General features: G+C 45.3%; 1 protein-coding gene across 1 annotated transcript in view; it reads right to left on the bottom strand.

Annotated features, from left to right (window-relative positions):
* Positions 1–16,377, bottom strand: part of SUPT6H (SPT6 homolog, histone chaperone and transcription elongation factor) — a 39,555-nt gene extending 23,178 nt beyond the window's left edge. The window contains exons 1-9 of the mRNA XM_037992716.2: positions 16,180–16,377; positions 5,299–5,438; positions 4,046–4,204; positions 3,874–3,950; positions 3,326–3,518; positions 3,006–3,090; positions 2,065–2,338; positions 676–777; positions 304–420 (exon numbers count right to left, since the gene is read on the bottom strand). Of these exons, the coding sequence (XP_037848644.1) occupies positions 304–420; positions 676–777; positions 2,065–2,338; positions 3,006–3,090; positions 3,326–3,518; positions 3,874–3,950; positions 4,046–4,204; positions 5,299–5,407 (1,116 nt within the window). The 5' untranslated portion in view covers positions 5,408–5,438; positions 16,180–16,377. The remainder of the gene's footprint in view (positions 1–303; positions 421–675; positions 778–2,064; positions 2,339–3,005; positions 3,091–3,325; positions 3,519–3,873; positions 3,951–4,045; positions 4,205–5,298; positions 5,439–16,179) is intronic.
* Positions 16,378–16,382: the final 5 nt, after the last annotated feature.

Raw genomic sequence — 16,382 nt, 5'->3', positions numbered from 1 at the left:
AGATCCCCTCTGTCAGTAGATAATGACTTTCTGGACAAACAGCTCCAGGAAATTCAACAGTCAGAAGCTTGGCCTCCTTCACAGCCCTTCCAGGGCCTAGTGCTTTCCTCAATAGGAGAAAATAATGCTGCAGACAGGGTAGCATTGTTCTCGTGATCACTAGGGTCTCTGCAGGTCCTAACACTTCTTGAGTCACGGATAGGGGATGGGGAAGGGGGCTCCCATCTCATTTAGTTAACTATCGTTTCCCTTATCCCCTAACTAAATTTCTCACCAATGGGCCACCAGAGCTTGAGGTGTTACCTCAAAATGCTGATTTCGCATGAAGCCCAGGGCCTCTTTGATCTTCTGAATTGTGCTGGGCCCTTTCCGACTGAAGCTGCTGGCTGGCTGCCCTCGGTCTAGGTAATCACAGCTTTCCTAAAGTAGGAAAATAAAGAAATAGCAAAACAATGTCACTTGGTTCGTCTTACCACACAAGACTGCTTAATAACAAAGCATAACTTTTCCAGATGAAATCTAAAAAATTTTTCTCATATACACACATTTGTTGGGACTACATACACAGTTTTCTGTACCAGGCACACAGATGTATGAAATACGGGAGGACTAGCTCCCCATCTTGATGAAGTGTCTTTTGGTTCATGTCAAAACCTAAGGATCTTTTTTGCGTACCTGGAGAGAAATGGTTGGTGTGGCAAAAGCATTCCTGTAGATCCAGTCAGCTTCTTCTTCTAGTTCATCATCTTCAGCCCCCTTGACTGGGATGGAGCGGAGCTGCAGTGGAAAAGACAACAGATGGATTTTATGTCTCACTTAAGAAAAACATATACCTTTTTGGACAGAAACATGTGATCATCAAGTGTACATTTCCATTACTGTTCTGGAAATGCCATACCAGTGTTGTTCTGGCATGAAATAAGCATTGCTTTCTTTTCTTTTTTTTTTTTTTTGAGATGGAGTCTCGCTCTTGTTGCTCAGGCTGGAGTGCAATGGCGCGTTCTACGGTCACCTCAACGTTTGCCTCCGGAGTTCAGCCTCCTGAGTAGCTGGGATCACAGGTACCTGCCACCACGCCCAGCTAATTTTTTTTTTTTTTTTTTTTTGAGATGGAGTCTCACTCTAGTTGCCCAGGCTGGAGTGCAATGGCGCAATCTAGACTCACTATAACCTCCACCTCCCAGGTTCAAGGAATTCTCCTGCCTGAACCTCCCAAGTAACTGGGATTACAGATGCATGCTGCCACGTCCAGCTAATTTTTTTAAATTTTATTTTAGTAGAGACAGGGTTTCACCGTGTTGCCCAGGCTGGCCTCTAACTTCTGAGCTCAGGCAATCCACCCGCCTTGGCCTCCCAAAGTGCTAGGATTACAGGTGTGAGCCACGCAGCTAATTTTTTGTATTTTTAGTACAGATGGGGTTTCCCAATGTTGGTCAGGCTGGTCTCGAACTCCTGACCTCAGGTGATCCACCCACCTTGGCCTCCCAAAGTGCTGGGATTACAGGTGTGAACCACCGCCCCTGGCCATAAACATTTCATAATTTTTTTTTTTTTTTTTTTTTTTTTTTTTTTTGAGACAGGGTCTGTTTTTAGGCTTCAGTGCAGTGGTGCAATGATGGCCTCACTACAGTCATGACCTCCCAAGCTCAAGCAATCTTCCCACCTCAGCCTCCTGAGTGGCTGAGACTACAGGTGTGCACCATCACGACCAGCTAGTTTTTTGCATTTTTTGTAGAGACAAGGTCTTCCTATGTGGCCCAGGCTGGTCTTGGGTTCTTGGACTCAAGCAATCTGCCACCTTGGTCTCTCAAAGTGCTGGGATTATAGGTGTGAGCCACAGCACCCAGCCTGTATTTCACAGATTTCTAAAGAAAACAGTATTTCAAGAACCGTAAGCAAGGTAGAGTCTACCTTCCCTTCTCTAAGAGCTGGATTTCCCAGGCCCCGGGTGAGATGGGGTTCAAAGCCCATGCTGCACACTCAATGCTAGACTTTTGCTAGATTATTTCTTGGCTACAAGGTAAATATGGATTGGTATAAGAGCAGAGGCTGGTGGTTTCTTACCTGGAACCTCTCAGGCAGGTCAGTGGCTCGGATTTCATTGTCCTGATCTGTGAGGTGGCTGCTTTCTAGCTCACTGGGCTCATACATTTCAAAGATGCTCCTACGGCTCACACGCTTCTTGGCGGTCTTCTTGGGGCGCACTCGGATTTCACCCTCAGCCTCATCATCCTCATACTCATACTCTTCCTCCAGTTCCTCATCATACTCATTGTATTTCTCAAATTCATCATAGTCGAAGTCCACACCGAAGATTTCCTGGGCTTCTTGCAGGGCCCTGTGGGTGGCAGCAAGAGGCAGTTGGCTCAGGTTCAGGTGAGAGGAGAGAAATGCAGCCCTTGCATAGATCCTTTACTTGTCCCAAGGGAACTGAGAGGGTTAGGAGGAAGGTAAACAAAATAACCATATTCACTGTGGACGAAAGGCTTCCATTGGGGGATATTTCTGGGCAAATTGTTGTATATGGAAGAACAAAAAGCCCATCTTTGGCACCTTCAAGTGACAGTAATCAAATAGCAACAGAGCAGACGGGTCTACATCTTGCTCAGTGGACCCAGCTTCTGCTAAGGCATTACAGTATTCCCTTAGAGCAAAAGCTTTCAAATTTGTTAATTGTGATGCGGGCATTTTTTCAACAAAATTATATTAAGAATGTCAATATATATAATTGAATAAACATGAAACTGTAGGTGGAAGAGGAATGCTGGAGCCTTGCCCGTGTGGGACTCTACTCCAATCCCACAGTAGCCCTAGAGTGCAGAGACAGCTCCTAGGGTTTCCAGGAGCAGTCTGAAATCACTGCCTGGTAGAGGTTATTTGAGGCAGGGAAGCAAAATGGCTGCAAGCTGGGAATGCCCCATTTTTGGCAAAGGCCTCTGACCTCCTCCTTCCTGACGAGGCCCACTCAATCACTTTATTCCCACGTTGTACCAGACCCCACTCACGCGTCTGTGTATCCAGGAAGCTTTTTCCGCCACTTAGGTTTTTTCAGAGGCTGTCCATCATCATCCACAATGAAGTCATCAATATCTGGGTAGAAAAGGAGGGGTTGGGGCTCAGAGTCAGAGACTGAGCCAGGACTAAATTGCCTTGGTTTCTACTATGTGAGTGGTCAGTGAGCAGGGGAAGGGAAGCTCCTGAAAAGGAACTTCTTTGTGTTAAATGCTGAGGGATGTAGCTAAAGAATGGTTTCCATCCTGTTCCCATGGGCCAGGAAATCCCAACATCCATCCAAACACTGGCTTCCCTGCCCAATATAACGTACCTGACTCCTCATCATCTTCTTCCTCCTCCTCTGGAGGAGCCATGGGGGCCTCCATGGCCTCCTGCCCCTCTTCCCCTTCCCCATCCTGGAAGATTTCCTCTGCAATAGCTTCTTTTTCATGCTCCTCCTTGCCATACTCCTCCTCATCATCGTCCTCGTCATCTGACATTTTTTTGACACGCCGGTACTTTTGCTAGGGGTGGGAAAACCTGCCTTATCAGGATCTGAGGAGTCTCGCATATGGATACCACATCTCCAGTCTCACTCGTTTCTTCCCACCACAATTACTCTGACCAAGGGAGATGGGAAAGAACATGCTGAGTGATGCTCTTGTAGCCTCAAAGCCCGTCCTTGAAACTTGGACAAGACTTTCTCTAACAGGCACCCAGATTTGGGATGCAAATCTAGGCTCTGTAGTACAATGACACCGAACACCGTGCTCTAATGTTCTCCAAACTGTCCTGCGTGTGCCTCCTCACCCAGAGACACTGAAATTTCCAGGACTTTTTCCTTCACCCCCAGGGACAAAGACAAAGAATGATACTTACTCCTCTTTTGACTTTGACACCCAGATTCTCCTCAATGAGGTCAAAATCATCATCCTCCAAGCGGTCATCAAAAGAGGCTGAAGAAATAAAGTGTTGCCCATGGTGATGGGGAGGCCCTTTTCTGCTGGAACCTCCACCCAAGCCTCACTTGAGCCAACAACAGACTACTCACTGCGTTTTCTCTTCTTGTGGCCAACATCATCTTCTGAATCACCAGAGTCACTGCCCTCATCCTCCTCCCCTTCATCTTCATCATCATCGTCATTGATAAAGCCTTTCAGGTTGCCCTGCTCATCCTGATCATCTAGGTTCTCCTCCTCCTCCTCCTCATCTGGAAGACATGCATGTTTGAGGCATGGAGACTGAAAAACAGGCTAGCGGTTCAGGGCCACTTGATTAATGCGATTATCCATTTGCTCTGCACCTAACGACCCGGGTGCCATGTTAACTCTTCTACCTCATGTAAAGATGCAAAACATGGCCATTGACTTAAGAGTAGCAGCATCTGGCCGGGCGCGGTGGCTCAAGCCTGTAATCCCAGCACTTTGGGAGGCCGAGACGGGCGGATCACGAGGTCAGGAGATCGAGACCATCCTGGCTAACCCGGTGAAACCCCGTCTCTACTAAAAAAATACAAAAACTAGCCGGGCGAGGTGGCGGGCGCCTGTAGTCCCAGCTACTCGGGAGGCTGAGGCAGGAGAATGGCGTGAACCCGGGAGGCGGAGCTTGCAGTGAGCAGAGATCCGGCCACTGCACTCCAGCCTGGGCAACAGAGCGAGACTCCGTCTCAAAAAAAAAAAAAAAAAAAAAAAAGAGTAGCAGCATCTGGAAAGAATGTTTTTTTCCCCCTACATTAACCATCTGTCTTTGGGCAGGATGATCTTCCTGGTCACTGTGACTTCTCAAAACCATTACTAGATTATTATGGCCACCAATAACTTTGTTTTACTCAGTTTGTAAACTCAGCAGCTATATTCCTTTATTTTGCCATAATTCCTTTCATAAAACTTGTACGTCCCTTTACCGCTTTCAAGTAATTTCGTGGTTCTACTCTGTTGACAGTTCTAAAGATTGGGCTTGGCCAGAGAAATAGGAAACTAGGTGAATAAATATCAATAATGCTAGGTCTAAAAGCAGAAAGTATTACATATGGACTTATCTATTGGTTTATTATCAACTGCCCCCCCACTAAAGTAAACTCCACAATAGCTGGATCTTTGTTGTTTTATATTTCTAGTTCCAGGCCTAATGCCTGGCATACAGACAGATGGTCAGTTAGTATCTGCTAAGAATGACTGAAAGTTCTCAAGCTGGTACCTCATGTGTGATAACTTCTGTGCTGAGCCTGAGCCTTTCATCAGCAAGAATCCAACTATCCAAAGCTTAGCAATAGTGGGGAGAAGCTTGAGGCTGGGGCCTCCTCACCATCATCTTCCTCTTCCACAAATTTCTTGGTGACTCGGGGTACCACCTCGCCTTCATCATTGTATTCTTCCTCTGACTCCTCAGCCTCGCTTTCCACAAAATCAGACATTGCTACAGCTTCTCACTCTGCCTGAAGACAACTAGGGAAAGAAAAGAGAGAAGGATAAAAAAATGGGACACGTGATTACACAGGGGGCTCTTAAACCTTCCCACAAACAGCCTTTTAGCAACCTGCCACTGCTTTGCCCACTCAACATTCCCACTTGGGGAGAGGAGAGGAAGAATCAGATGGTTCCCACTCTTCCATTATCCATTCCTCCCAGCATTGCTTCTCTCATATGTACTTTTTTTTTTTTTTTTGAGGTGGTGTCCCACTCTTTCACCTAGGCTAGAGTACAGTGGCACAATCTCCATTCACTGCAACCTTCGCCTCCTGGGTTCCAGTGATTCTCCTGCCTTAGCCTCCCAAGTAGCTGGGACTACAAGCACGCGCCACCATGCCCGGCTAATTTTTATACTTTTAGAAGAGACGGGGTTTCAATATGTTGGCCAGGCTAGTCTTGAACTCCTGACCTCAGGTGATCTGCCCACCTCGGCCTCCCAAGGTGTTGGGATTACAGGCACGAGCCACCACACCCAGTCTCGTATGTACTTTTAAAAAGAAGGCGGGCCAGGCACGGTGGCTCACGCCTGTAATCCCAGCACTCTGGGAGGCCAAGGCAGGCAGATCATGAGGTCAGGAGATCGAGACCATCCTGGCTAACACAGTGAAACCCTGTCTCACTAATATACACAAAAAATTAGCCAGGTGTAGTGGTGGGCACCTGTAGTCCCAGCCACTCAGGAGGCTGAGGCAGGAGAATGGTGTGAACCCAGGAGGCGGAGCTTGCAGTGAGCCAAGATCGCGCCACTGCACTCCAGCCTGGGCGACAGAGCGAGACTCTGTCTCAGAAATAAATAAATAAACAAATAAATAAAATAAAAAGAAGGCAAAAGCCAGGCTACTCGGGAGGCTGAGGCAGGAGAATCTCTTGAACCCAGAAGGCAGAGGTTGCAGATTGCACCACTGCATTTCAGCCCAGAGACAGAGCAAGACTCTGTCTAAAAAAAAAAAAAAAAAGCCACTAGGCCAGGCGTGGTAGCTCACTCCTGTAACCTCAGCACTTAGGGAGGCCAAGGCAGGTGGATCACCTGAGGTCAGGAGTTCGAGACCAGGCTGGCCAACATGGTGAAACTCCATCTCTACTAAAAACACAAAAATTATCCGGCGATGGTGGCAGGTGCCTGTAATCCCAGCTACTCTGGAAGCTTAGGCAGGAGAATCATTTGAACCTGAGAGGTGGAGGTTGCAGTAAGCAGAGACTGCACCACTGCACTCCAGCCTCGGCAATAAGAGCAAAACCTGTGAAAGAAAGAAAGAAAGAAAAGAAAGAAAAAGAAAGAAAGAAAGAAAGAAAGAAAGAAAGAAAGAAAGAAAGAAAGAAAGAAAGAAAGAAAGAAAGACAGACAAAGAAAGAAAAAAGAAAAAGAAGGCAATTATACCAGACTTGTATATGTATCATCTCTCTTTCCCAGAGTTTTACCTCACTTACCATTTGAAGACAGGAATGGGCAAATGAGGAAAGAAACTAATGTAGGGACCATTAAGTGGAGATATGGTGGTAGAGTGGGATTATGTGATCTGCTCCTAGGAGGCTTGGAAACAGTAAGTGCCAACTTTATAAAAGGTGCTTTCATGTTTACATACACTATTCATACTTATTAGCAAAATCAAAAGGAAAATCTCTTTTCAACAGATTAAACACACAAACACTTCATGAACTTGAGCCGACTTGTATGAGTATTGGTTGGGAGCATTTGGGTCCAAAAAGGGCTGGGTTATGCCATTCTCCTGCCTCAGCCTCCCGAGTAGCTAGGACTACAGGCGCCCGCCACTGCGCCCGGCCAGTTTTTTTTTTGTATTTTTTAGTAGAGACGGGGTTTCACCGCGTTAGTCAGGATGGTCTCGATCTCCTGACCTCGAGATCCGCCCGTCTCGGCCTCCCAAAGTGCTGGGATTACAGGCTTGAGCCACTGCGCCCGGCCTACATTTTCATATTGCTGCCTTCTTTCCAGTTAAAGATGGCAGTGGGAGGGGAGAGAAGGGTAGCTAATGGCTACCTGAAGGTGCCTTAAGTTCTGTGGCTCTAATTCTCCTGAAAATTGTCCTTACTGAGCTCAATTAATACTATAACCAATGAACTTGAGATTAACTAAACTCAAGAAAACAAAACTGAAGATATAGGAGGGTGGGGGAATGTTCAATTTTCGATTGAGGTTTCAGATGCCACTATTTCCACAAACCTAACTGAACGCCTACTATGTACATATACTCTGCTAAGAGCTGGGGATTTGAAGAGAATTGCTCGTTTTCTTTCTTTTTTTTTTTTGAGATGGAGTTTTGCTCTTGTTGCCCAGGCTGGAGTGCAATGGCGCAATCTCAGTTAACGCAACCTCCACCTCCTGGGTTCAAGCGATTCTCCTGCCTCAGCCTCCTGAGTAGCTGGGATGACAGGCATGCATCACCATGCCAGCTAATTTTGTATTTTTAGTAGAGAGGGGGTTTCCCCTTGTTGGTCAGGCGGGTCTTGAACTCCTGACCTCAGGTGATCCGCCCGCCTTGGCCTCCCAAAGTGCTGGGATTACAGGCGTGAGCCACCACGCCCAGCTGGATTGTTCATTTTCAAGGAGTTGACTGTCTCCTAGAGGGAGAAATATGAAAAGAAGACCATAAAATGGTTTTATGTATTACAATAGACACACAGAACAGGCATAGGAAGAGAACTGGACAATAAACTCACAACACACACACAAAACCCAACCAAAATAATACGAGTCTCTCTTGGGTATTTTAAGCAATTTTTTAAAAAGTACCCTGAGGAATAATGCTTATTTACACACCTACCAAGTGCCAGACACTAACAAATATCCTACTATTTTATGTCCCTATCAAGGTGGAACAAATATTCCATTAATCCCTACACTATCCTATGAGTTACAGCACACTTCTCTCTCAACAGCGGAAGAAACAGACTCAGAGAGATGTAGTCATTTGTTCAAGGTGATAAAACTATCATCTGTTGTAAGTGCTGAGGTCTGTCTGACTCCTCATGGCTGACAGTACTACATTTATCAATAGTTCTCAGGGCATGGTCCAGGGGCCAGTCCCTTTGTTCTCTCAGGAGTGTACAGTGGAGTTTTTCCAGAGGTTATATGACATGTGGTTATCACAACAGACTGAATGCAAAAGCATATGAGAACACAGCTGTATTCTATTAGGGCAGATATTAAAATATTGTATGAGGCCGGGCGCGGTGGCTCACGCCTGTAATCCCAGCACTTTGGGAGGCCGAGGTGGGCGGATCACAAGGTCAGGAGATCGAGACCACGGTGAAACCCTGTCTCTACTAAAAATACAAAAAATTAGCCAGGCGCGGTGGCGGGCGCCTGTAGTCCCAGCTACTCAGGAGGCTGAGGCAGGAGAATGGCGTGAACCCGGGAGGCGGAGCTTGCAGTGAGCCGAGATGGCGCCACTGCACTCCAGCCTGGGCGACAGAGTAAGACTCTGTCTCAAAAAAAAAAAAAAAAAAAAAAAAAAAAAATGTACTAAAAAACAAAAAAAGTCATTCTTACTTAATTTACTTATTTTGAGACAGAGTCTTGCTCTCTCACCCAGGCTGGAGTGCAATGGCATGATCCCGGCTCACTTCAACCTCGGCCTCCTGGGTTCAAGCAATTCTCTTGCCTTAGCCTCCTGAGTAGGTGGGACTACAGGCATTCGCTACCACGTCTGGCTAATTTTTGTATTTTTAGTAGAGATGGTGTTTGGCCATATTGGCCATGCTGGTCTCGAACTCCTGACCTCAAGTGATCCACCTGCCTTGGCCTCCCAAAATGCTGGGACTATAGGCGTGAGCCACCACGCCCAGCCTATTCATTTATTTTTTAAGACGAAGTTTCACCATGTTAGCCAGGCTGGTTTCGAACTCCTGAGCTCAAGTGATCCACCCGCCTCAACCTCCCAAAGTTCTGGGATTACAGGAGTGAGCCACCACACCCAGTCCATTCTTACTAAAATATTTTGTTTTAAAAACTACTATTATTCGGCTGGGTGCTGTGGCTCATGCCTATAACCCCAGCACTTTGGAAGATGGAGGTGGGCCGATCACCTGAGGTCAGGAGTTTGAGACCAGCCTGGCCAACATGCTGAAACTCTATCTCTACTACAAATGAAAAATTAGCTGGGTATGGTGGCAGGTGCCTGTAGTCCCAGCTACTCGGGAGGCTGAAGCAGAACTGCTTGAACCCGGAAGGCAGAGGTTGCAGTGAGCCGAGATGGTGCCACTAGAGTCTAGCCTGGGTGACAGAGTGAGACTCCATCACAAAACAAAACAAAACAAAACAAAACAAAAAAAACTACTGTTATTCGTAAAAAGTATTATTGTTTACTATTTTAAAATAAATTAATAAATATTTTTAAATGTCTTGAGTTTTAATTTCGAATCTGGTAAATATCAAAGGATGTAATTCACATAAACAAAATGTCTTTGGAGTCCTAAATACGTTTTAAGAGTATAAAGGGGTCCTGAGTCCAAAAAGTTGAGGAATGACTGTAAAGACCCTAAAGAGCTGCGGTACAGTAAGCCTAGGGGTTAGGGTGATGATCCCCCATGCCCCAAGATCTCTATCCTTAAGGTCATTTAGCTTGAGCACTGCCGAAAGTGAAAGTCTTAAACTTCTGCCAATTAAATCTGGAGTTCTAATTTTAATTTTGACATTGCTCCCCCTCAGCCCTGAACTGAGCCATTAAAAATAGATATGAGTACAGCAGCCCCCACACATAGCTTGTTTTAATTAGGCTATCAAACCCATACGTTCAATCTTTTAAGGCCTCAACATCTTCAAATTAAACGCCAGCTCCTGCAGACCAGATGCCCCTCAGCCTACTTAACAGAGAAACATACAGCCTACCTGATGAAAACAACAGCTTTTTTCTGTCTCAAGGGCAGCTAGTGCTCCATGCTGCACACAGTTTGGAAAGATAGCTGTGTTCTCTTTCTTCCCATCGCCTAGGTTAGTAATAAAGCACAAGCTATGCTATAGCTGGGGAATGCCTCCAATCTAGCTCAATACCAAGACTTCCAGTTGTAAGAGGTGTGCCAGAAGCAATTCTGACTTGCTGCAACTTGCAGGAGCTAGATGTGCAGACTGCAGTAGCACTGCAGTCTGAGACTGACAAGCAAGAACTAATCTAGAATAAAGACACTAATATATTTACTTGTGTATGATTATTATTAATATACAGTATCTATGATGAGCCTGATGTAGTTTGGATGTTGTATTTAGCACTCATGCTCTTAAAAATTTCCCCATACTTACATTGTAAGTTAAATTTGCAACTGGAATAGGTCTACAAGGGCAGTCGGGGGACGGAGGGAGAGGTTTCTCTAGGCAGAAGCACAGCTGCAGAACAAGATGTGGCTCAAAGGGAGAGGCTGGTGGTTACCATGACATTTGCTGGAAGAGGAATGGAACTGGGATCAGATTGCCACAAGGGAGGCCCTCTGCAGTCCCTCCCTTTGAACAAGAAGTTGTAGGAGGCAATTAAGAGGAGACCAGAGTGAAAAGAGATCTAGTCTGTTAATTCCTTCCACTTTGCAGCTTCAATTAACATTTGCTGGGTTTTTTTTTTTTTAAGAGTCAAGCTCTGTGCTGGGACTTGGGTATATAAAAATGAGTAAAATATTCTTCCGACCCTGGTGGAGTTCACAATCTATCTCAAAAAACTTGTTAATAACGTTATACCAAAGCACAATTAGGGTTATGTTAAGTTACATACCTGGACTATAAGAGCAATGGGAAGGTTGGGAAATATCTGAGAAAAGGTGATGTTTGAATAAAAGAGGATTTAAGAATACAGTCTGGAAAAAGGCAACATGAGCAAACATTTAGGCGTGCTGCTCTGGAGAACAGCCCCAGAAGTCTAGGGCGGAGTTCAAACTACAGGACATTCCACATTGTCTTGTATCCTATATTTTACGAGCAAGGGACTAGGACTATTCCAAAGGTATCCATAAGTGAATGTCCAATTTGGATATGAAACCTAAAAGTTTAATAAGTATTTAGGGTCTACTTAAGCCCTTTTAAATCTGGAATTCAGAACTCTTTGTAATTAAAAAAAAAACCTGAAAACCTAATTACATGAAGTCAAGATGTTAAAATACAGAAAAAGTTAATTTTGTTCATTTTAAAATATTATTCATTCGGCCGGGCGTGGTGGCTCACACCTATAATGCCAGCACTTTGGGAGGCTGAGGTGGGCTGATCACTTGAGGTCAGATGCTTGAGACCAGCCTGGGCAGCATGATGAAACCTGTCTCCACTAAAAATACAAAAATTAGCTGGGCATGGTGCTGCACACCTGTAATCCCAGCTACTTGGGAGGCTGAGGCAGGAGAATCGCTTGAACCTGGGAGACAGAGCTTGCAGTGAGCCGAGATCCTGCCACTGCACTCCAGCCTGGGTGACAGCGAGACTCCATCTCAAAAAAAAAAAAAAAAAAAAAATGTATTTCTTTTCTTTCCACATTTCTTTAGAGAAACAGGGTAAGGGCCAAAGAAGAGCACAACTGAAGTATGTAACCAGATTCAGAACCCCTGCAACACAAGGAGAGATTAACGGTTACTAAACCTCGTGGTACACACATTGGGGAACACACAGTTCCTGCTCTAGCACACAGGGGTTGGCAAACCGTTCCTTTTCTCTATAGGGCCAGATCTGCCACTGTAGCATAGAAGCATACATAACATGTAAACGAATGGAGGCGACCTTAATTGGCTCACAGGCCTTAGTTTGTGACCTATGATTTAGAAGTACAGGTCTTTAGAGAACTGATGATAAGGATAGCATGGGATCCTGTAATAAGACAACCTAACCTGGTTTTAAGGAAGTGACTTTAAACAAAGACCTTAAGAGTAAGGAGGAATTAGTTCAGCAGAGGAGCTGGCTTCTTTGGAGATGGTTTGGGGAGTGATGTCAGAGATGTGTGCTTCTAGCACAACACGTGCACTGTGGCATGTACAGAGAAAGCCCAGGAGAGGAAGAATGGTTCATAAGAGTTGGAGGAGAAGTCATAAGGATCTAGGTGCTGGGAAGCCATTGCTGGGTTTTAAACGTAGAATTGAAATTAATTTACTTGCTAATCCAACAAACACTTATTATTTTCTGAGATGGAGTCCTGCTCTGTCACCCAGACTGGAGTGCAGCAGTGTGATCACATCTCACTGCAGCCTCCACCTCCTGGTCTTAAGCCATAATCTCACTTGAGCCTCCCAAGTAGCTAGGACAAATACATATATATATATATTTTCAAGATAGAGTCTCGCTTCATCACCCAGGCTGGAGTGTAGTGGCGTGATCTTGGCTCACCGCAATCTCTGACTCCTGGGTTCAAGCAATTCTCTTGCCTCGGCCTCCCAAATAGCTGGGATTACAGGTACCCACCACCATGTCCAGCTAATTTTTTCTTTGTATTTTTAACAGAGGTGGGGTTTCACCATGTTGGCCAGCCTGGTCTCGAGTTCCTGACCTCAGGTGATCCGCCCACCTCGGCCTCCCAAAGTGTTGGGATTATAGGCATAAGCCACCATGCCTGGCATAAATATGTATTTAATGAGAGCCTACCACATGCCAGGCACATATAAGACAAGGTCCATGCCCCTAGGATGCCCATATTCTGGTCCAGGAGACACACTGGCAACAAATAAAATAAACCTTGCGCTAAGAGCTAAGAAGGAAATACATATTTTCATCTCATCTAAAGTGAGTTTACTTAGGCTAAGATGTCAACAAATAGAATATGACCTGTAGAACCAGGGGGAGAGATTCCAGTAGAGAAAGTGGGCAAGAATATGGTATATAATAGGTGATGTCCTAAGGCTGATGGCACCAGAGCATGGTGAAGGCAGCAGTCTATGAGAGGTATCCTCAAGCAGGGCGTAAAGGCCGTGGAAAGTCACTGGAGAGTTTTAAGTAGGGAAATGACATGATCTGCTCTGATCCAATTCTGTTACATGTAAAATGAACTGGAGGAAGATCTGAGTGGAAACCAGGGAAAACTGAGGATATCGTTGTGGTAGCCCAAGCAAAAGATGGTGGTGGCTTGGAATAGGGTGGTAGTATATAATAATATAGTAATATAGAGAAGATGGAGAAGAGAAGACAGACTACAAAAACATTCTAGAAGTGGAAGTGACAGGACTTACTAAAAGACTGGGAAACAGGAGTAGTGAAGGAGAAGAACAAAGATGATTCTCATAGGTCTATCTTCGGTAACCCTGCGGATAGGAGTACCACTCAGTAAAATGGGAGGATAAGGTTTGGAATGATAAGAAAACCAAAACTTTCTTTTGGTTATGTTAGCTTTGGGGTGCCTAAGAAATATCCAAATGGAGATAATTAAACAGGCATTTTTGACGTGTGATTCTGGAACACAGAGGAGAAGGCTGGACTAGAGATTTAAACTTTGGAGTTGCCAACTTTCAGGTGGTAATTAAAGCCATGTGGCTGGGTCACCTAAAGGGAAGCATGTAGAGGGCCCAGGATTCCTGTGAGAATTCCAACATATATATATACACATATATTTTGAGATGGAGTCTTGTTTTGTTGCCCATGCTGGAGTGCAGTGGCACAATCTCTGCTCACTGCAAACCTCTGCCTCCTGGGTTCAAGTGATTCTCCTGCCTCAGCCTTCCAAGTAGCTGGGATTACAGGCATGTCGCCATGCCCAGCTAGTTTTTGTATTTTTAGTAGAGATGGGGTTTTACCATGTTTGCCAGGCTGGTCTTGAACTCCTGACCTCAAGTGATCCGCCCGCCTCGACTTCCCAAAGTGCTGGGATTACAGGCGTGAGCCACTGTGACCAGCTCCAACCTTTAGACATCAGATAGAGAGCAAAGGTGGCTAGCAAATGAGACTCAGAAGGAACAGTCAGAGAAATGGAGAAAATCCAAGAATGAAATGTCAATAAAGCCAAGATGAAAGTTTGGAGACAGGAGTAACTACCTTGAATATTGCAGAGACAGAGAAAGATGAGAACAAAGTATCCATTGGATTTGGCAACATAGAAGTCACTGGTGACCTTGATAAGGGCAACTTCAATGGAGTGGGCAAAGTAGATGCGGTGGCACTTGATTACTACTAGAAGCTACCTTAGGAGGATTGCTTGAGCTCAGGAGTTCCAGGTGGCAGTGAGCTATGATGCGGCCACTGCACTCCAACCTGGGCAACAGAGCAAACAGAGCAAGACAATGTCTCAAAAAAAAAAAAAAAGAAAAAAAAAAAAAAAAAAAAGGAGTGGGCAGAAGAGAAGCCAGATTGATATGAAATGAAGATTGAATAAAGGGTAAGAAAGCTGAGTTGATACAGGTAGAAATCAATGAATGGAAATTTTAAAAATTGGCATGGTAGTTTGAGAGGGATGTCAAGGATACCCAGAACATAATTTGTATGCTGATGGGAACAGTTTCATGGAGAGACAGGATTTGGTGACTGATTTTATTGGGAAATAGTGGAGAGGAAGGAAGGCAAGGATTATAGGCAGGATTGATGGTAGTGCCATTTATTAAGATCAAGAAAATAGAAGCAGGGCAAACGTATTTGCCTACAAACATCATGTTTCCACCACTCTAGGTAGGCTTTCAGAGGAAGAACTGTAAAATTCCACTAAGCTTCTCCAGACTGCACCAATTTCTGATGTAATTAAACTCCTGATGAAGTTAAAACCTCTTAGAGTCGCAAGGCTATGCTAATCCAATCTAGCAGCCACACAAGCCAACTGAATAAAAATGTACTTGTACTGGTGAAAGGGACATTACTCATGAAAAAGGGCTCTAAATTCACAGCTGATGGAAGAGCAGTCATGCTTCAGTAATCAAAACACCGAAGACTTACTAACTGGTATCTTTCAGATAAACAGTGGAACCAGACATTTTTCCGAAGAAATTAATCAAATTCAATATTGTTCACATTCCCTAATGCTCATTAATGATGTAGCTTCATACACCCTTGTTACTTCTGATATTACAGTGAATTTCCATGGAAGTATTTCCAGAGATCTTAGGCCTGTGAAATAAGTATCAGTTCTCGCGACAACCCAGGAAAATTAACTTCTCCAGCTGGTTCAAACGAGTGCCTGAGGAGAAAGGCAGAAACCAGAAGACGGAGTTTTGACTTAATAACTCATTTTGATGTTCATGATAGGCCTCTGGCAAACGTTTGAGGAAATGAATCTACGGAGAATGGACGGGCTTTAGGTACTTCTACAACACCTTCGATCTTTAGAAAGGGATGAAGGATGCAACTATCTACAAAAAGTTCTATTTGTATTATTCAGCAACATGTAAAGAGCTGGAATTTGGCATCGCCCTCTAGCCTGATGACCGAGCTGCTGAAAGCTCCATAGGATTCATAACCTCAGAACAAACAACTCGATCACCTGATCCTGGTTCAGAAGCCCCAGGTCCCTTCTATCCCCAATCCTTTCGCGTGGCCCAGTTTTAAAAATCTGCGGAGAGAAGGACTGGATGCCAGGAAGCCTGTTGATTCAACATGCCACCCAATTTACGGGTTCCGGGTGTTACCGGGCTGGGAAAAGCTTTGAGACTCTGAGCAACTGCAGCGCTTTCCTCCCCCTTCCCCCCATAGAGCAGGGAAGGCCAGGCCCCCCCTTCTTCCCACATACGGCTCCCCATTGCCTCTTCCCTTACGGGACCAGGCCCTAGGAGCCCGGTTCCCCACCTGACTCCTGCGAAAAACACGCTCCCCAGTCGGAACTTTACTTGCCTGAAGTCCGCCACTCCTCCGGTGCGCTAAGCCCCCACCGAGGAAAAATGGAGTCGTCGAACCGAGACTGGGAAAAGATAGTACGGACCCACCGCACTGCCCCGCCGCCGCCGCCGCTGCTGCGTCAACGTGCTACGTCATTTCCGGCTCTCTGTCACCGGGAGTGGGTGGGCCATTTCTTGTTGTCTCTCCCGCTCTCGGGA

This window comes from Chlorocebus sabaeus, chromosome 16, assembly GCF_047675955.1.
Source record: "Chlorocebus sabaeus isolate Y175 chromosome 16, mChlSab1.0.hap1, whole genome shotgun sequence".
Classification (NCBI taxonomy): Eukaryota; Metazoa; Chordata; class Mammalia; order Primates; family Cercopithecidae; genus Chlorocebus; species Chlorocebus sabaeus.
The sequence above is the reverse complement of the archived record's forward strand: the minus strand, read 5'-3'. Positions and strand labels throughout refer to the sequence as shown.